The sequence below is a fragment of the Alternaria viburni genome (assembly GCF_023758015.1).
Source record: "Alternaria viburni strain BMP 2772 chromosome Unknown scaffold_5, whole genome shotgun sequence".
Taxonomy (NCBI): domain Eukaryota; kingdom Fungi; phylum Ascomycota; class Dothideomycetes; order Pleosporales; family Pleosporaceae; genus Alternaria; species Alternaria viburni.
Window position 1 is genome coordinate 805,576 of NW_026055774.1, and position 20,114 is coordinate 825,689.

General features: G+C 53.4%; 7 protein-coding genes across 7 annotated transcripts; 2 read left to right on the top strand and 5 right to left on the bottom strand.

The window, feature by feature from the left end:
• Nucleotides 1-1,932: 1,932 nt before the first annotated feature.
• On the top strand, nt 1,933-4,827 carry J4E79_003141 (uncharacterized protein; the record flags this gene model as incomplete). Its single annotated transcript, XM_049352037.1, has 4 exons — nt 1,933-2,410; nt 2,459-2,946; nt 2,991-3,328; nt 3,375-4,827. The coding sequence occupies 4 exons, from the start codon at nt 1,933-1,935 to the stop codon at nt 4,825-4,827; spliced, it is 2,757 nt and encodes a 918-aa protein (XP_049213508.1).
• A 358-nt stretch (nt 4,828-5,185) lies between these two features.
• Nucleotides 5,186-6,346, bottom strand: J4E79_003142 (uncharacterized protein; the record flags this gene model as incomplete). The annotated part of the gene is made up of 2 exons (XM_049352038.1): nt 5,186-5,968; nt 6,038-6,346. The coding sequence occupies 2 exons, from the start codon at nt 6,344-6,346 to the stop codon at nt 5,186-5,188; spliced, it is 1,092 nt and encodes a 363-aa protein (XP_049213509.1).
• Nucleotides 6,347-6,700: 354 nt separating this feature from the next.
• J4E79_003143 (uncharacterized protein) lies at nt 6,701-8,356 on the bottom strand (the record flags this gene model as incomplete). The annotated part of the gene is made up of 1 exon (XM_049352039.1): nt 6,701-8,356. The coding sequence occupies one exon, from the start codon at nt 8,354-8,356 to the stop codon at nt 6,701-6,703; it is 1,656 nt and encodes a 551-aa protein (XP_049213510.1).
• A 1,246-nt stretch (nt 8,357-9,602) lies between these two features.
• J4E79_003144 (uncharacterized protein) lies at nt 9,603-10,643 on the bottom strand (the record flags this gene model as incomplete). The annotated part of the gene is made up of 1 exon (XM_049352040.1): nt 9,603-10,643. The coding sequence occupies one exon, from the start codon at nt 10,641-10,643 to the stop codon at nt 9,603-9,605; it is 1,041 nt and encodes a 346-aa protein (XP_049213511.1).
• Nucleotides 10,644-11,396: 753 nt separating this feature from the next.
• On the bottom strand, nt 11,397-13,127 carry J4E79_003145 (uncharacterized protein; the record flags this gene model as incomplete). Its single annotated transcript, XM_049352041.1, has 2 exons — nt 11,397-13,070; nt 13,119-13,127. The coding sequence occupies 2 exons, from the start codon at nt 13,125-13,127 to the stop codon at nt 11,397-11,399; spliced, it is 1,683 nt and encodes a 560-aa protein (XP_049213512.1).
• A 2,124-nt stretch (nt 13,128-15,251) lies between these two features.
• On the bottom strand, nt 15,252-17,125 carry J4E79_003146 (uncharacterized protein; the record flags this gene model as incomplete). Its single annotated transcript, XM_049352042.1, has 3 exons — nt 15,252-16,497; nt 16,555-16,854; nt 16,905-17,125. 3 exons carry the CDS (start codon nt 17,123-17,125, stop codon nt 15,252-15,254), a joined length of 1,767 nt encoding a protein of 588 aa, XP_049213513.1.
• A 1,117-nt stretch (nt 17,126-18,242) lies between these two features.
• Nucleotides 18,243-19,513, top strand: J4E79_003147 (uncharacterized protein; the record flags this gene model as incomplete). Its single annotated transcript, XM_049352043.1, has 4 exons — nt 18,243-18,269; nt 18,330-18,765; nt 18,826-19,008; nt 19,062-19,513. The coding sequence occupies 4 exons, from the start codon at nt 18,243-18,245 to the stop codon at nt 19,511-19,513; spliced, it is 1,098 nt and encodes a 365-aa protein (XP_049213514.1).
• Between the last annotated feature and the right edge of the window lie 601 nt (nt 19,514-20,114).

Sequence of the window (20,114 nt, forward strand, 5' to 3'; positions counted from 1 at the left end):
AGATGGTCTTGTGCAACCACGTACCCGAAATCAGTGCTTGGCAGTAGGTGTTTGTGTGTGGCCGGTTAATATACTCTTCGCGATTGAGGCCCGTGAGTAAAAAGACACATGACCGGTTCTTGGAAGCGAGATATCCGCTAGCGATGATCGTATCGAGCCTTGCGTTGGAGATGTAGTAGAGTGTAGTCGCGTGTAGAGCTTACCTGTTTTGAATGTAGAATCATATTATGACCTGAACATTCACTCTGCTACTCACATAGAAGTAAGGTAAACAAAAGCACGGAGAACATCCACAACCTTCCTCAAACGCCTGACCTTAGGGCTCTGGTTATCATTGCTTCCATGGCGCACCGCACTGTTGTTGTGACTGACGCCCCTTCGCGACAAGCAAATGATCTTGTGACACCTCGCGACCGCTTTCACTTTATTTATTTCATGCCTACTCAATGTAGCGTATTGGCCACACCCGTGTCTTACCTCTTCAACCCTTCTCTTTACAAGACTAGGGGCTTCCGCCTCTTACAAGAAGGAACTAAACAGTTGCACTGCAGAATACATAAGTGTGAAAAACGAAAGTTGAGAACATCCTGAAGCAATGTAGACTTCTGGGCTATCTGCTAAGATGGGTGTACCATTTCCCTTCGAAAGCATGCTTCAATGCCTGGCATCCAACTCTTATTGTAGCTGTCGATCGACCGGAGTGAAATAAAGAGCTGCGGACCCGAGTACTGGACATGTCGTCAATGAAATAGTGCGGCACCGGACTGGATATCTCTCTCTCTCGTTGTCGCATTGCCCTGGTCTTGATTGGGCTGGGCATTGAAGTTGTACTTGAGTACTCGGGACAACTGTGATACATCACTACCGACATACTGCATCTTGCTCGCCCTTCAGAGAATACCGGAGATAACCAATGACGGCAAAGGGGCAGTGCAGCCCGCAATACTGCCCGCTGGGTTACTTCGTGGTAGGCTAGTGCTGCTACGGGGTCCAACTAGTGTTAGAGGGTTGGATACGAGAGGACCCCTGGAAAAAATGGGATAGGTCCCACGAGAGACGCGCAGCTCGCAGCAAGACGAAGGGAGAAAGGATTTCGGCATTGCCGCCGTGCTGCATTGATCTGCGGAAGGATGAATGCAAATCGCTGGGCAGACTTGGGTCGGCACGTTCGGCTGTGCTCTCCCCACATTGAATCTCCACGTGTTTGGCCAGCGGCGATGGAAGTGGCGACGGACGATGCGGCTGCAAAGTCACCGAGAAGCTTTATCGAGACCAAGATTGTCAAAGTGAAGAAGTTGGCAGGCCACGAAGCCCCTCTTGTGTCGCCTACGTGTTCCGCGAGCCTGCATGTGACAGCTGCTAGGACAATCGATGTGACGGGCGCAAGTAACGGCGCAATGGATGGAAATGCAAGCAAGTCATGATAGGCCGAAGTGTAACAGCCGCGCCACAGGCTAAGACGATTCAAGGGTCGGGCACTGCTGCACGATGACGATCATGTCCGGATGGTGTTGAGGGCGTAGCATTGAAGGGAACATGACATCACCTAAGCATCTTTGTGAGCCTCTTCAGTGCCGCGAAGCCGCCGCGGATGGCCATGGTTTTATTCTTCACATCCGGCATCTGCCTCTCGACATTGCAAGCACCCTCAGGCACACATTAAATCCATCAAATTGAGCAGTTTGCGACACAATTGCACTCCGAGCAGTAAGTATTGATTGATCTGCGGCGCCATGTCGGTTCGGGCTCTCGCAATCTGCGCCTCGACCCCTCCGAGGCATCTCACCCCCTAGCGCGACTCCACACGTCATCGCCAGCCACAGCGAACGCGGCTCAGGGTTGCAGTTGTTTGCGAACGTCTTCTTACATATATTCGTCAGGGTCTACCTTACCGTCGCCGCAGCCAATATCCACGACCAGGCAGCTCCCACCATGGCGACCCAGCGCCCAGTCACCCCGTCGGCCTCTTACGACCCCGTACCGCACATCGACGACCCAGCCCATCTCAGCCGCGGCTACGGCACCTCCGCTGTGAATGACTTTGGAAACTCACCACTAAGCGCGCCAAATGAGCGTTCGCGCCTGGGGCGGTTCGAGGAGGACTTCGATGCGCGCACACGAGGCTCCTCCGTCATCGAGGGTGATATGCACCAGCGCTCGTCCTCGCGCTCCTCCACCTTGAACCAGGGCGCAACCCCTTCGCGAAGTGGCACTCTCAAGAAGAAGAACTCTGTCAAGAGGGCAAGCAGCATGAAGCGTAGTGGGAGCAGGAGATCCATGCACGCGGGCTCGATACGTGGCGTGACAATTGACGACCAGGAGCACGGCTATGACCGCGAGGACAGTGTCTTCTACACTCCTGTACCAACCAAGGGCACCCCCACCGAGATACTAGCAGAACGCTTCCAGAGTATGTTGGGCACGTGACAGATCTGTGAAACATACTGACGCCTGACAGCTTGGCGAAAGTTTCTCAAGGACCTCATCACCTACTTCCGCGAGGTGGCATCCTCGTACGAACACCGCGCCAAATCGCTGTTGAAGGTCTCGAATGTCATCAACAACACGAACGCCCCCGCCGCTCTCCTCATAGAAGGAGGCCTGAACGACGCCAACCGCATCCTCCGCGATTTCCACAAGCAAGCCATCCTCGAGGCCAACAAGGCGAGGGACGTTGAAGCCGACGTCATCAACCAGCTCAGCGGCCTCAGGGCTGACCTCGCGCAAAAGATCAAAGAGATCAAGTCACTGTCTGGCGACTTCAAGAACAACGTCGAGAAGGAAAAGGAGACCACAAGGAAGTGTGTAACAGCACTTGAAGAGGCGCTGGCTTTGGCCGACTCCGACCCCACGGCAGTCGCAGGCAAGGGAGATCCCTATGTCGTTCGTCTGGGTGTCGAGCGCCAGGTGGAGAGGCAGATTGATGAGGAGAACTATCTCCACAGGGTCAGTTGTTGCACGCGTAGAAGCGACTCAACTAACGTATATAGGCTTACCTAAACCTTGAAAACTCCGGCCGCGAACTCGAGTCGATCGTCGTTGGCGAAGTCCAGAAAGCCTACAACGCTCTTGCTACCATCTTGAAGCGCGATGCCGATGAGCAGTACAATACGGTAGAGCGGTTGCGCAATGGCCCGATCGCCATGCCGCGCGATCTCGAATGGAGCAGGTTTGTGCGAAGCGACCCTCACTTCGTCAACCCAGACATGCCGCTGCGCAGACTGGAGGATATCCAGTACCCTGGCAAGCACCACCCTGCTACTACCGAAGTCAGAGCGGGCATGCTCGAGCGGAAGAGCAAGTATCTCAAGTCCTACACACCAGGATGGTAAGCAACTTAGTCTTGACAGCCTTCCCAGTCTAACACTTTCTAGGTACGTCTTGTCGCCAACGCATCTCCACGAGTTCAAATCGGCCGACCGCATCTACACTCAGCCTCCAGTCATGTCCCTTTATCTGCCAGACCAGAAGCTTGGTTCTCGCTCCCAGCCCGGAAGTTCCTCCCACAAGTTCGTTATCAAAGGCCGTCAGGCTGGATCCATGCATCGTGGCCATACTTGGGTGTTCCGGGCGGAGACGTACGACACCATGGTCGCATGGTTTGAAGATATCAAGGCCTTGACTGAGAAGAGTGGAGAAGAGCGCAACGCCTTTGTCCGTCGCCATGCAAGCGTCAGGAGTACCAGCGCCGGCAGCGCCCGTTCAGCCAGCTCGGATGGCGGACTAGAGGAAGACGAGGCAGACGCGGTTCCTTTCTCAGCCAACCAGTCCATGAAGGAACAGGCCTACCGGGATCAGTCTGAGCGACCTTCCCGACCTTCTCCAGGTGGGCGATTCCCGTCTGATTTGATGGTCAACCGTAACTTACAAGCGCCTTTATCGCCATCTAGCGGAAGTTCAGAGGTCGGCAATGATCTAAACACCATGTCTGGAGGTCCGACACAGGATGTGCATCCGATGTATCTTGCCCAAACCTCAGCCTACCAGCCCGAACCAGCTCAGCCCGTCCAGCCCGTCCAGTACACCCAACCCGCTCAATACCAACAGCAGGCCAGCTTCGCAAATCCATACACACCAGCCCAGCAGTCATACGCCCCTCAGACTGTCGACAACCCTTCATACGCCCCTGTTTCTCAGGCTTACCCTGTCCAGCCAACTTCGGTCGACCAGTACAACCAGCCATCCCTGGCACATGCTGAGCCTATCCAACGCAAAGATAGTACCCATTACGGCAACTGGTTGGCGCCTGCTGTTGGGGGTGCAGCCACCGGAGCCCTTGCAAACGAAGCATTGCGGAAAAAACAATTGGCGCAACAACACTACGAGGCCCAGCAGATCAACCAAGAGCAGCAATATCCAGTCGAACAATCTCGCGTGGTAGACTTCCCAGATGCCACCCCTACGCAAGTCCCCGAGCGGCATCCTGACCATATCCTCCCCGACCAAATCGACGACACAGGCTACGTCGCCCCTGCTGTGCAGCCAACCCCTGCTCCGATCGTTGCGCCGGTCTTTGATGGCCACACTCAATCCCAGCATGTAAGTGGGTTGGATACACCAGGAGCTACTTCGTCTTTTTTAGGCGAGTCTGAGGTAGGGGCACCTGCCTTCGGCGAGACTGTCAACGGCGGGCCCGTCCCAGTGGGCCTCGTGGATACTGCAGAGGAGATGGCGCACCCTGGCATGGGCAAGCGGATGAACACCGACATCAGCGTTAGCGACCTGCATGTCCCGGGCGAATATCCCAAGACAACCGTTGGTGACGCCAGGATTCCTGCTGCAGCCGCCACATCGCAGGAGCCCACGACTTTCCTGAAGTACAACTGATTGTCTCACGGCAACGACTGAACGGCCTGGGTTATGGGAGCTCTACGGTAACGACTCGGACGACTGGAGTATGCATTCACGAAAAACAGCTGGGTAGGGGCTAGCTGCGGGCTGGAGTTTTCTGGCAAGGAGCAAGGTTTATATCTGCGTCGCCTTTCTGTGAGGATCTCCTGATGGATCTGTCAACATCTTTTCCTTTACAGTTCTTTCCCTCGTTATAACGTCTGAGCATACGTGCTCAAGCGTCTCATTACCCCCCCTTGATACCCGGCGTGATACACCCAATAGTACATAGATGGTAATTTGCTTTAATTGATCGTTACCTTCGTTCGCTAGTCTGGTGTGCTGGTCATAAAACCTACGCAACATCAACAACAATCTTCCCCCTAACTCTTCCTTCGACCATATACCCCTTGACCTTCTCCCACCCCTCCTTACATCCTTCCTCTGTCAAGATCCCCTTAACGACATCCTGCACCACAACCTTTACCTCGCCCTTCTCCGCCAGCTCCCTGACCTGCTCCAACAACTCACTCTTCTGATACAAAATAACATTCGCATACCTCGGCCCAAAGAAGTACCCCCAAACATGCCTCATCACCTGCGACGGATACGTAAAATACGTCAACGGCCCACCCATCGCCGTCCTCGAAGTCTTATCCCCCACAATAGTAATATACGCGCCTGACGGATGAAGAAGCTCATTCCAATGCGCAAACATGTCCGTGCCGCCCACACAGTCAATGTACAAATCGTATTTTGTGCCGCCGGGCCGTTTGGAAAGAAGCGAGTTAGGCACGTCTTGGGTGCGGTAATCGATGACTTCGTCTGCTCCTAGGGATTGCACGAAATCGACGTTGGAGCCGGAGCAGATGCCGGTTACGTGGCAGGAATACAGCTTTTTGGCTAGTTGCACGCACCACATTCCTACGCCTCCGCTTGCGCCGGAGACGATGACGCGGCGTTGGGAGGGGGAGGGGGAGCTGGATGCGGAGGGGAGCCAGTCGAGGCAGGCGAAGGCTGTTAGGACTACGAGAGGGATGGCGGCGGCTTCGTGGTGGGAAAGGGTAGTAGGTTTCTTTGCGATGGGCTCGGAGGTTGGGTTGATGGAGAGATATTGTGTGAATGTCCCTTCTGCCATCTAATTTACGTTAGTCCCAACGTATTTCTTCTCGATCCGAAAGCCGTGCCAGGCGAAAGATTGACTTACAGGTCGATTACACAATCCAAAGACTTGGTCGCCAACCTCCCATTTTCCGCTCTTACTTGCTTCTTCGCCCATTGACACGATTTCGCCAGAGTAGTCGCGTCCTATTCCTTTCTCTTTCTTGCCTGCTAGCCAGCCGATCACGGGGTTTCCCCATAGTTGGATGTCAACGGGGTTGATCGCTGCGGCTTTGATCTTCACCAGAACGTCTTGGGGGCCTAGCTTCGGTAGAGGTGTATGTGTAAGATGTGGTTGGGATGAAGGTTGCGTATATGTGAGAGATGTGTTGGACTCTGGTAGTGAGGATGGCATGGTGAAGTAGCTCTTACTTTCGGTGAGCGGCGGAGCGAGTCGCGTGTTGATGTAGGAGACTAAGGTTCAATCAGAGCGATTGATAGAACAATTGCGGAACCAATGTTTACTTCCGGGTTTCTACTTATGGCAAGACGCGGCCAGGGTTCTGTTGACGTCGTATTTCCAATGTTGCTCAGCAAGACCTTGGGTGGGGCTTCGGAGTACACACCGAGGCTGCATATAGCCTATACGAGTCATGTAGCGGGAATCGTGGATCATGACCGAATCGCAGCCCTTTGTCAAGACCAAGGCATGGAATTTGGTTTGCTATTGTATGTGGGTCTATCTAAGTCTATAGTCCATGGCATGTGCTCATAGTTTAACTGTACTTCTAGCACGAATCTTCTCTCCGTACCTGATGAACAAGAATGGTATCGGGATCAGTAACGTAGCGATGAACCCCAGCATAGTGTTACCCCAACCGTAGCCCATTTGCGCATACATCGTCTGACTACTTAGTGGGATAAAGGCTGCTGCGACACTACGCAACACTGTACTCGCCGCCATGGCACTCGCGGCATGGACTGTAAACACGTCGACCAAGTACGTAGTCGCAGGCATGAACGTCATCAGCAGACCAAACCCGATGATGCCTGTTGCTACGATAGGCACCATGAAGTGCGTCTGGTATTGCACGCTCCAGCCGTAGATAAAGAGACCGCAAGGAATGAAGAAGCCGCCGATGCACATCATTTTCAGCCGGTGTTCAGGGCGGAAGTCGCCGCGCGCCATGTGCTTGTGTACCACTTTGTTGCCATAGTGGATGTAGGTGAATTGTCCGATGAGGGAGCCAATGCCGAGTCCCAGAAATGAGAGACCAGTTATGCCGCCATGCCAGCCATATTGTCCTTTAAACACCGCAGTGAAGGTGGTGAATAGAATGTAGAGATAGGCGTATGTAATCGCAATGTAGAGCGAGATGGCGAAGCAGATAGTTGAGCGGAACAACATCTTGGCTGGTCGGATGATCGAAAATTTGAAGAGCTGGCGTGGAGTGAGGCCACTGTCCAGCTTAGATCGTAGTTTCGTGTTCCCGGTCTCGGCTTTGAGACGATTGACTTTCCGTTGTAGGATGATAATGCCAGATGTCTCGCTCATCAGAATGAGTGACATGATGAAGAATGCTCCACCCACTATAGCGACGAACCAGAAATTCCATCGCCAGCCTTTTGCTACTGTCAAAAAGCCACCGATGATTGGGCCGACACATGGTCCTACCGTTGGCCCCATCATCCAGACAGCCATGGCAGTTCCACGCTGTTCTCGTGGGATTAGATCGGCGATAGTCCCTCCACCGAGTACCATGGGCGCTCCTCCAAAGCAGCCCATGAGGAATCGAAACACAACAAACTGCGCCATATTGTTCGCCACTGCAGCCGCAATCGTGAACACAATGAACAGCAAATTGCAGCTATGGTACAATGGAAGTCGACCGTACATTTCCGAAAGCGGTGCGATGATCAATGGCCCAAAAGCGAAGCCCAAAACGTAAACGGACACCATGAAGCCTTCCAGCAGATCACTCGTCGAATTGAAGTCGCGCATAACCTCCGGCACACCGGGTGCGAATTGCGAACTCGCAAGAGGCGTTAGGAACGTGATAGCTGAGATCAGCGCGACCATGCCCCATTTCTTCGAAGCTTTCCAGTTCATTGGGTTCTCTGGGTCGTTAGGACCGTCAAAGTCGACAACGTTCGGATCGCGTTCGGGTTCCTCTTCTGCATCGGGTTGGTCTGCACTGGAGATCGAGCCTGTGTCGTTTCCCTTTTCAACGTCTCTTTCGCCGGTCGTGTATTCGCCCTTCTTCTCATCTAGCGAGTGCCGTCTTTCCGATGTATGACTAGGCACTTGGTGTATCGAGCCGAAGTTGCTTGGGATATCTGCATCGTGACCTTCTGCTGCGGCGAGGTCGATGATCTCGCTTCTTGTGGGATGGCGATACAATCCTGGTGGTTCTGGTCGCGGCATGTTGATGGCTCGTAGAGATTGCATGAGCTCAGAGGGTAACGAATTCGCTATGTGTTATGCGTCACCGCTGAGTTGTGCGTCACTTAGTTGCACAAAGCAATTATAACGTATTTGTCGGAAACAGCGAAGCGAATGCTGTCAAGCTAATAATGTTGGCATGTGGAGGTCTCGTCCACATGGGTGTCCGGGGATAACGGGCTGCCTCGAATGGCTTGAATCCGGGGGAGGGTATAATACAACAGCGCCATGGATGGCAGCTACGGAGGCCAACGTTAAGTAAGAACAAGTAAAATGCAGCTAGCCGTAGTGAGAGGTGTCATCGGTTGCGGCTACCTGCTTGCCGAATGTTCTGTGGCTTGCTCGGTGAAGATCTTGAGCGTTAATTCCGTTGGGTGCAACGCGGCAAGGGTCCAACACAGGCGCAGCGCTTCGAATTAACTCTATGTCATACCAAGGAAACATGATTCGATTGAATATTGTCCGCTTACTCCACTGCAGTATGACTGTGAACAGTCTCGTTCGTGAGCACAGTAACGGGGCACCAAGACGCGGAAGACTACCGTGAGGCCTAACCGAGATAGTGCGTCATCCCCACTCACAACTTTGCACCTTGCTTCTTGGAGGGTATCACTGAGAAGAACAACAGAGACATCAGAACACGATGTTGTCACAGCAATCATGCGATTATTACTCCAGCTTGAATTCAGCAGTCTCAAATCGATATCTTTGCCAGATTCCGTCCCTCTCCATCTTCCCCGCGTTTGCTTAGCAACAAATTGAATGGCCTCGGCCGAGCCCCATGGCCTAGTGTAGATTGTACGCCACAACTCGGGATGTGATACCCCTCTGGTGGGTCTAGCATCGCCAAGGTCATGCTACTGCCCTTACTGGCGGATTCGTGACCTCAGTCCCTGCTCACTATACGGTGGAGAGCTTGTGCAACGAAGTTCATCATGCACTCGCATTCGTGAAAATTAAACCATTCTGACCAGCTTGTGTGCTGAGAACGTCGTACAAGCGCTGCGCATACAGCGGTTATTGCACTAAGTCTGGTATTGTAGGTGGTGGTGTTTTTCGCGTTGTGGTAGCGTTGATAATCAGATTGTGGTACTGCGTGCGAAGCAGGTGCTGTAAGACCGGGACTCGTGTGCCAGAAGTGCCGTCGTTTGGCAGAGTCTGGTATTCTTCGACCAAAGGCCAATAATGTTCCTTTCATGAAACAAAATACTCCTATGAAGCTTTCACCTCATATCATGGCACCATGCCGATAACAAGGCTGAGGCAAAGGCTCTGTGACTTCGTAGTTGCCGAAAAAGTCAACACTGCTCTTTCTTCTCTCCTCCATTGCATCTTCCAGATCACGGCTGATGCAAATTTCCATGCCTCCACTCTGTTCTGTACCCTTCTTCTCCGTCGACATCTTGTAGCCCACACCCGCCGAAGAGTTCGTCGTTGCCGAAGTCGGGCTGAGGTAGGTAGAAGTAGTCGTCTTCTTCTTCCCAGGTACGTCATTTTCGCCGAGTAAACCAAGCCAGGGCAGCTCTGCGCAGCGCTTGAACACGTCCTCGAGGTCAAAGAGGTCCTGCATGGAAAGACTGTACATTTTTCCGCTCCGGAATTTCCAGAAGAAGAGTACCGATAGCTCGATCGTCTCGATGCATTGGAGTGACAGGGCGATCTTGTCCATGGAGGCAAGGAGATTCTTCGTCATACGTGTCTGGTCTTTCATCATCCGATCCCTCCCTCCGTTTTTCAGCGTCGTGTAGTTCCATTCAACGTAGAAGCGTATATGTGTTACATGCTTCAACATGGGCAGTTGCAGGATGTGCTGCGAGAACTCGAAATAGTCGTTGTTCGTCCGCGTATTCCGTAGTTCAGCATGTAGAGTGATCTTGCTGCGGCGAAAGTAGTTGTGCAGCAGCTCGTCCCGGATTTGTTTGTTGATCAAGAGAAGCTCAGGCCGTAGTCGTGATGCTTTGGCTACGGAGGATCCATATCCAAAGATGTCGTGTCTCCAGGGTTCTCCGTTGGACATCTCAGCACCCCAGAGGCAAGTGTGAAGTTCCGGACGAATCCTTGTGGGATCAGGTAACACATAGTTGAATATTTGGTCGCGGATCTCTCTTGGAAGGGCCAGAAGTGGTGAGCTGAAGGTGCTCGGTGTGAGTTCGAGCAGAATTTCCAGTTCTCGGAAGAGCATGCTCTGACGATGCTTGTAGAGACCATCAGAGCTTCTGTTTGAAGAGACTGAGAGCTTATTGCTCGATCGCTGCTGTATGGTAGCCATGGCGTATGCAGGGTCCGTTAGTTCCAAATGGAAGGAACGCTGTCGTTTAGTTCCCGAAGATGTGATAGTGGTTGCAGGTTGGTATCCCGGAGTATTAGAAGGTTCAATATACGGGGTTCGCCGCAGGCTTTCCAGAGCTCGAAGACGGGCAATGTCCCTGTGTGAGCATGGGAAGTTGGTCGGCTAGGTACAAAACGTCGCCGCGAGTGATCTTATGGAACGTTTCGAGAGAAAGGAGAGTATCTGCGACGCCATGGCTGTGCAATGCGGCCGAGTCATGTGTGAGTGGTGGCTCGCCTGTGCGCAAGGATCGATTGCGGCACCCGTGCGAGCATTGAAAGTGGGGTGTCTGTATCACGTGTCAAACGGGAACGCGAGATCTGGCCGGCACAGAGTGTTTCAGCTTGGCGCTTCGAACCTCCTGCATTCGCAGCCCTTGGATGCATGAAGACCTCAAACGCTTTGGGATGACATTTTCTGCGTGCCATGGTCGTCCGCGGGCTCCACGGCCATGCTGTTCCGCTCGGCAGGAAAAAGCATGCTCGCGTGTATGGCATTCTGACGGGAATCATGATCGTTCCCAGGTTGTGCGCACTGAATCTGAGGAAACTATTATTATTCCGCCTTATTGCGCGTCATCTATATTTAACAACAAGCGACCGAAATTCGCGTCATCGCGTTGCGCCTTTCGACGTCTAGGGGTATCACAACAAACAAACAAAAAATGCTCAGACGCTACGCATGCTTCTCCACCTACTTAGCCGATTCTGAATCAAAGCACTGGCAGTCGGCAATGCTACCACCAGGTCTCCACCCGCTCAACAGAGTCGGGCATCGCCATGCGACATCCATGTCTGAGCACTGAAACAGCACATTCCATATCCTCTCCATTGTGTATCCGAACCAGGGTTGGCTCATCGAATCGGGTCGTTCTTGAAGGTAGGGCTCTTGGTGTGCCCAGCTGTGCTCGTCGACAAAGAGCTGCCACAAGTCATCGTAGATGGACTTGTCGATACCGCGAATGCGCGCAGCAGTGACAACGAACTGGCCTTTGTAGCTGAGCAGCACGTTCTCACGAGTGGATCCGTCGATCCGGGATTGTACGTCCGCGAACAGCGATGTCTCATCACGCCAGCCGCGCTTGTCCCCACAGTCTTCGCCATTGCATAATATCCCCGCCCAACCCAGGTTGAGGAAGCCTGTCTGATTTGCCTGGAAATATCGCTCGAAGAATGGGTAGAATTCTCGTGGGTTGTGAACGTCGGCTTGGAGGAAAATCGTTCGTTCCGCGAGGCTGTCCCAGCGGTTGACAATGTGGTTCAGGTAAGTTTCGGCTTCGCGTCCTATGTTTGGTAGCTTGATGACTTCGTGCGCGTTCGTTTCCGCTTTGATCTTTCTTTCGTCTGCTTCGCCATCCTTCAAGTAAATCGTGACAAGAGCCTCTGTCATTTGTGGCATGCTCTCCAACTTCTTGATGAGCGCAGCAACATCCTCGGTGCGCTCTTTGTACATGCTGATCACAACTTCCAAAGGCCCAATGGGTTCGTATTGTAGATCCAGGCGCGGCTCCTCCCGAGGGTATTGTCGTTGTCCAAAGTTCAGGCTCACGAATGCTGTCCACAGCACGATCAAGACCAAGCTGACCAAAGAAGAGCGAGCACTGCTGGCCTGCGATCTTGGTCGTGATGCTCGTTGTGCTTTGGTATCAAAATCTTCTTCGTCGTCGATCGGTGCATTCGGGGAGCGTGAGACGAGATCGTAACTTCCGCGTGAGCCATCGTGACGACTGGACTGATTCCAAACTGTGTCGTAGATGTCTTTTCCGCAGGCGCACATGATGGCGAGGAAAAAGCATGATAGTTGGTAAAAGCTGGTGTAGGATCGGCGCGTTGACAGAACGGTGAAAGAGCCGGTGATGGCTGCCATGGCTAGAATTGTCGTGGCGCTGCGGACGCGTTGTGTTGCGGCAAAGCTGCTTCCAGGTAGTTGGCCTCCTGACTGCATATCCACTGGGAAGAGTATTGAGCCCCCACTCAACAATGCCGCTGCTGTTGAGAAGGCATTGAGACCGCGGAGAGGCAGGCTGCTGGTGTCGAATGAGTCCCAGTGCTCGCCCGGGAAGTTACTGACAAGACAGAACAATGCAAGCAGACCGCCCATGACCACGAGCAACATTACGTTCATGCTTCGGGTAGCATATTCTCCCGGATAGTGTCTAGCAGCGAGCTTCTTCAACGCACTTGCTGCACCAACGAGGAGCATTGCCAAGATCGATGCGATCAAGCTTGGTACCATTAGTCGGTATTCCATGAACAGGACACCAGCACAAGCTGTGGCAAGCAGGCTCAAAGACAGGGTTTCTGCGTTTGAGCGAGGTGTGTAGTTGAACACATAGAGAACTACACCTTCAGCGAAGAAGGCTATGGTCTGATATGATCAGCGGAACGCATGTCAAGCTTGCTCTAGAGAACATACCGTGATCATACATAGTAGCGGTAGATTCGAAGTATGCAGGACTGCTTGCACTATGCAGAATGCAGATACCGCTTGTAGGAGATTCGAAGCGGCCAATAATAGTCCACCTTGAACTGGTCGCTTCCTACGTTGGTCTTGCTCGCTGGCATGTTGAGCGCTCGGTCTCCATGGGTGGAAAAGGAAAGCGACTAGGGCCGTAGCCGCAATCTGGGTAATGTACAGTTGCAAGGGATAATGCAGATTTCTTTCAATCAACAAATGCCGTGTGGTGAGCAGCGAGGTCGTAGCGCATGCTAGCCAGCCAAGCTGGCGATAGTCCTGGAGTCGGTCGCATACGGTCCGGCGTTGGAAGGGAGACTCTTGGTCTTCATCGATACGTTCGAGACGGCCACGCGCGGTCATAGTGGCGTTGATTCGAAACCAGGTGTGGTGTGAAGGAAGTGCAGAGGGAGACCGAGTTCGATCGTGATTTGCACCAAAACCTTGCTCGGACGCCTGATCGACGTGCAGGCCATGGGTGGAAGCGAGTCTATAAAGAGTTGTATGCTGCGGGCAAGACGTGTGATAACGGGGGTGTGGGCCAGCTTAAACGGGCCTGGTGGACCTGAGTGAAAGGTAGAAGGCTGTGGAGTACCGACAGGCAGGGACAGTAAGGTTAGTCTGCGGTCATGGCCTGACAAGATCAACGTTAAAAGTCTTTCAGAGACAAAAGGATCCTTTTCATGTCAGAATTGGCATCGACAACAGGCCCAGGTCCAGACCCGAGCAGCGGTTGGAACGCTTGTGTGTATTTCAGCCACATGGGCTCACCGACGCATCAATTTCAGAATGCGCATCTAGTCACAGTGGGGGGATGGAGAGGCGCAGCCTGTACAGTACACGCATCGCGCGCCATGAGGCATACCGCCCTTGTCGACGGGTGCGTGACAGCTTTAGGCCCCCGTGTGCCAAGGGGAGGCCTTATGTAGATCGTCTCATCCCCTGTAAACTCCATGGTAAATTTCTTGTAGGAAGTCGACAGCAGTTGACTCTGACATACGCCGCACATTTCTCAGATTCCGCTCTATTTGACTCTTGATCTCCATATATTGCTTCCGTTCATGTCGTGTCAATTGCATCTCAAGAGCCCTGAGAAAAGGGGCGCTGCGGATGAGACCCGCTTGGAGCCAAGCCGGGATGGGGCGAGCGAGAAAACGTCAGCCTTGGTCCAATCAGCCTCAGCATGGCTAATTGCGAAACTCGGGTCCGCCTAGTATGGAACATTGGGGCTTGAGCTTGGTGGAAACGCGTGCGCCGGCGTGGAATTGTGAGAGGAAGACGAGAGGTTTCCAGGGTCTATCGTGGGGAAAGACAAGACGTTGCTCAAGTTCTACGAGGCTGTCGTCGCACCTGCCATGCGACGAATTGGTACCTGGGTAACCACCAGCAACCTAGACTCAGCCTCGCACTTTGTGTTGAGCAGTCCCACATGCGAATTTACTTTGCTAAACACTTCGAGCTGCAAAGCCGTGTTGCGCGCCTCGCCTGCAATCCTTCTGTCGTATCCTCCTTCCTTTAGCGGAGCAGGGAGAGGCGCCTGCTGGGTCTCGCCAAGACGGGTGCTTTCCGAGGTATTGGGGTCTAGAAAGCCCCTCCCCAGCAGCCGCAATTCGACATCTTAATCCTCGAGATGCGATTTTATCGAGAGAGCATGCCCTGCAATGATGCGGATTTCCCCAGAAGCGTGTCCTGCGCAATCACCGCACCGCAGTGTCGCCGAGAGCAACGTCGCCGACCACAAGTCGACCACGTCCGCTACTTTGCTGATGCATTCCACATTCCACGATCTCATCAGCACGACCCGACTCCAAGGTTGCCAACTCTTCGCATGACTCTTTCCGCATCAGCGACAACACCAGTTTCATCGTCAGAGAACCCTACAGATTCTGAGCCCAGTTTCAGAATCAGACCTCGGGATCACGTGTTTTCTTGTCGACCCAAGGCGAGACCTCTGGAAATGCGATTGGTTCATCACCATAGTGGAGAGAACTTCCTGAACTGGGACGATCACTGTTGATGTGTTTACATTAGGATTAACTATGGAAGCTGCTAAGGTCTCATGATAGCCTTCCGGGTGCTTATGTATTCGTTATTCTAGTTTCCGATGATGCCCTCTACCATGTCCATGACACCGGAGAGTACGCTCTGGATAACAGGGTACTTTGGTAGAAATGGGTTGTATACCTTTTGACATCTGCCATTATAATCGGCTGTGTTGCCAATTTCAACAGTAAGCTCGTCCCCAGGCACACCAAGCTTCGCAATCGGGCCGCTGCGAGGAGTGGCCTTTTCCCATCCAGGACCAGCGGCGGGGTTCTTGATGAACTCGACGAACCAGTCGTTCTGGAAGTCAGCAAGCGCCTGTTCCTCGGCAGTCACTCCCTCAACACCAGCAAAGGCACCGTTGCCTCCGAAGAAGAAAGGAATCTCAGCGCCGTGTGTTGGGTAGTCGACAGGCAGAGACAAGAGGTTGGAGTAGTTGCCGAGGAAGCGGTATGACCAAGTGTCTTGGGTCTCGCTGCGCAAGTCGATGAAGTGGTCGACAGGGCAGAAGAAGCGTGCATCACCGTACTGGGCGCCGCTCATTTCCGAGACACTGGAGTAGTCGGCGATGTCGTACGCGGCCTCGATGATGTTGTTTGGGATCTCGGCGACGTCAGCATCGAAGGTCTTGAGCCACGCCGAAAAGTCCGTGTTCTCGCTGCCATACACCAGACCAAAAAGGGCGCCCTCTTTGTCGGAGTTACCCGTCAGGAGGGGTACATGGGAAGCGTAGTTGCCGGCAGCGAATCGCGCAGCATAGTCTTGGTAGCGTGTCTTCTCGTCTACGACAGGCGTGAAGTACGTGTTCAAGGTGGCATTGAAGGCCTCGGTTTGGAAGGCGTACATGTCCACCTTGCGCAGGCACTCGAGCTGTCCTGCACCAGTTGCGCAGCCAACCTCTTTGGCAACGAGGTCGAGCGCTTGGTTGGTAGGGCCGACGGCAGGACCAGACTTTGCGTTGGCAGCCATCTGAACGGCCCCGACGAGTGGTGTGTTGGGGTGGTTCCAGAGGTAGTGGTCAACCTGAACAGAGCCAGATGAATGACCTCCGAACACGACACGGTTCGGGTCACCGCCAAACTGGGCGATGTTGTCGAAGACCCATTGCAAAGCCTTGTCGACATCGAGGATGCCAAAGTTCTGCGACTCCTCGCCATCGACCAGCTCGGCAGAGTTGGGGTATGCCCAAAGACTCTCGCGAGTGTTGAAGCTCACGAAGACAACTCCCTTGCGAGCGAAATTCTCTCCGACGTAGGCTGGATTGCTGCTTGAGCCAGTCACCATCGCGCCGCCGTACCTACGGGAAATTCTCGTCAGCATTCGCTCATTCAGTTCGTATAGGAAAATCACGTACATGTAGACGAATACTGGAAGACCGCCGGGTGCGTCTAAGCCTGGTGGGGAACCCGGTGGACCTGGTGGGCCTGATGGAGGGCCTGGTAGATGGTGAGGTCCATTCGGTTTATGAGGCATCGGCGGCGCCCGTGGCAGCTTACTGTTCGAAGATGGCGCCCAGATGTTGAGGTTCAGGCAATCTTCATCTTGCTGGGAGTATGTTGTACCGGTAATGGCCTGTGGACATGTTGCACCGTACTTTGTGGCATCGAGCACCTCACCCTTCTTCAGCTTCTTGACGTCCTTAGGAGCCTTCCATCTACGCAATGATCAGTAAACCGGAGGCGATGCATGACCGCCACCACATACCGGTTTTGTCCCCCAGTTGTCTGCGCAAATGGAATGCCTAGGAAAACTGAGTTTCCATAGTCATCAGTGAAACCCTTCACAGTTCCCTGATCGAGAGCCGCCGTTCCATCCGCGACGGTTGCTCTTGAAGGTTTCGGAGGTAGCGGCGTGGCAGCCACCTGTCCGAGGAAAACGCCTAGCGAGAGGCTTTGCAAGCCAATCAGAGCCGAGGGAACCTTCATGACGCAGGACAGGGAAACACGATGTTGGGTAAGAGATAGAGTTTGGCGGGAGGCTGTAGATCGTGTTTGGGCTTACACATGGCTATATAGGGCACCACTTTGGCGGGCTGCCACCAGCTGGAACGAGTTCTCGCCGCCAACAGCACAGCAACACCATGTAACGTACAACTGCCGAAGATTGCCCGGCGTGGAGCCTGGAGGAGCCGCGAGGGAAAATAGGGCATTTTCATCTCCGTCTCTGCAGATTCCGCAGGATCCGAGGTCCGATCAGATTCAGGGACCGCAAAATTGGAAAGCTAAGCGAGTCGAACCAATCGCAGCTACCGTGCGGCATCCATGCTAGAAGCCCGGCTGAGACACCAAAAGCGCTAGAAGGTGACGGTACCAAGGTAGAACCTGTCGGCCTCGTGCGCCATGTGTCTAGTTCTCGCCTTCCAGACCGGTGCTCCCTGTCGTTCATCGCCATGCGAGCTAGGATGCTTGCTTCCTCATCGGACCGAACCATGGAACCTCGATACGGATCTGAGCACAACCCTTCTCACCCTCGCACCCATGACCCCGAGGCCAACGACGATTTTTTGCCATCCATTACTCGGTAGTCTCTTCACATGCGAGCAGTGGCGTTCACTTTCCCACTGCCCCGTTCGGCGGACACGATGCTATACATGTAGTTTTGTCGTCTCGAGTCAGATTCTTCCAACCAGCGTAGCTGAACCTGCTCTAACGCATGAAAACGTTGCCACTCAGTAGCGGCCGTAGAAGGGTTTCGCAGCTCAATTTTGGCTACCGACTCTAGCGGCCGAGACCTCTCAGATGCTTGCCAGCTTACGGTTGGTTGGGCTTTGGGAGGTCCCCTGATGCTATCATGCCACAACGCTACGGGACGGCATACTAGTTGCACAACCCGCAACATCCTGTAAAGTTACTTTAGGGGGTCGTTTGCCCGTGGAGTAGAGAAAAATGGTACTTGTTGCGGCAGCCCCGCTGTCAATCGACGTTCTACTCACCCTCGTCACACTCTCCACACACTGTTCTTGGATCTCCAACTAGAGTGGAGCGAGCAGGCTCGAACTCCTCACGGCCTTTTTCTCGGTGACGGCCACACAGGCAAAGCAACATGGCCGACAGTGAGCTCGGGCAGGTGGTAAGTCCTCCTCTTCCTGCATGCTTCGTATACTATGTGCAGTGCTGATTCAGTTGACAGGTGTCATGGTATATCTGTACCGTAGCCACGGTGCCTTTTGTCGCGCTACGCATGTATGCGCGATGGTCGAGACTGGGCAACCTAGGAATCGACGACTACCTCATCCTACTCTCTCTGACATGTCTGATCGGGGACCTCATCATCCAGCAACACATGTGGAACCTAGGGCTGGGCGACATGGCATCAATAACCCCAGAAAACTTCAAGGGCATAATGCAGATGATCATCCCCGGATCGACGCTCTACGTTTCCTCACTATGGGCGATCAAGTTTGCCCTGGTCTTTTTCTACAAGAGCCTGGCTGCTCCCGGCTCCCGTCTGGTCCTTGTGTATAACTTCACGCTTGCCGGATTAGCTGTCACCTACCTCGTCATCTTTTTCGACATCATCTTTCAGTGCTTCCCCCACGACAAGCGATGGTCGAATAACCCAGCCTGTGAGCAAAAGCAAACCCTGACCCACATGTATGCGAACGGTGGAGACTGACCATGCGCAGATCAATGCAGTCCCAAAGCCGCCGAGATCAACTACTGGATCACCATTTGCTTCAACATCGCAACCGACGTGTTCATCATCTGTCTGCCCATCACCATGGTCTCCCGGCTGCAGATGAAGCTGAAGCAAAAGCTCGGTGTAGCCGGAATCTTCGCCTTGGGTTTCTTCGTCGTTATTGCCAGCAGTACATTCCCATCAGATTCGAGATGAACCAGAATCAGACTAACATATCGCCAGTCGTCCGAGCCTACTACTCGCACAGGAACGAAACGATGCTAACCTGCACCGTCTCCATGATCGAAACCGCCATCGCCATCATCGCCACCTGTCTCCCCGCGCTCCGCTCCATGATCCTCGGCACAAACAACACCACCAAAGACTCTGCCAACAGCTACGGCCGCCACTACGAACTCTCGTCCGCGCGGCGAAAAGCCAGCGGAAACCGTCTGACGGCCTCGAACCAAATCTCCGGCGGTCTGCACTCCACACACGACACCCGAAATCGAGCAAACGGATCAGAAGACTCGCTCTTTACGGATCCGCCGTCGGATCAAATAGGCGGCGTTGAGCAGTTTGTGAGCGGCAAGGGGATAACGGTTAATACCCAGATCGAAACCATGTTTGAGGATTCCAGCTCAAGGAGCAATATTTCTTCGAGTTCGACAAAGGCCAAATCGCCGTTCAATTAGTACATGAAGTAAAAAATAATAAAGTCGAATGGTCATTCTGCGAGGCAGCGATACCTTAATATATGTAGTCAACGAAGTACTGAATCATTGAACGATAGCAGATATATTGCATGAGTGGGGTGGCTACTGCAAGAGGTTGTGATGAGCGGTGTAAAGCCACCGGTTGTGCCTGCTTGCGGGCAAAATAGGTGCTGCTCAGATCGCTTTTTGCCCTACGAAGTATGCGTTGAAACGGCGCGTTTGTGTGTGTGCGGCGGTATTGGGCGCGGCAAAGTTTCCCGAGTGGAGAGGTCGTGATAGCATGAATCGGGCGGTCGGCCTGATTGGGAATGGGGATGATGAACACCAATGCGTTCGAAGAAAGTCAGGATGGTCCACTGCGTAGTGAGGCTGGTGGAAGTTTGTGGAAGAAAACTTGTAATGTATTGAGAAAGTGATAATGTTGAAGCCCGTATGCCAGATAATCCTAAGATAAAGAGGGCTTCTCAACTGCCCTCACAAACGCCGGGTGCCTCTAAACGCCAATCATGCAGCTCATGGGCCTGTAACATGCCCGAGCAGAGATACTGTACACCAAACTGCCGGAACTCCACCTTCTTCC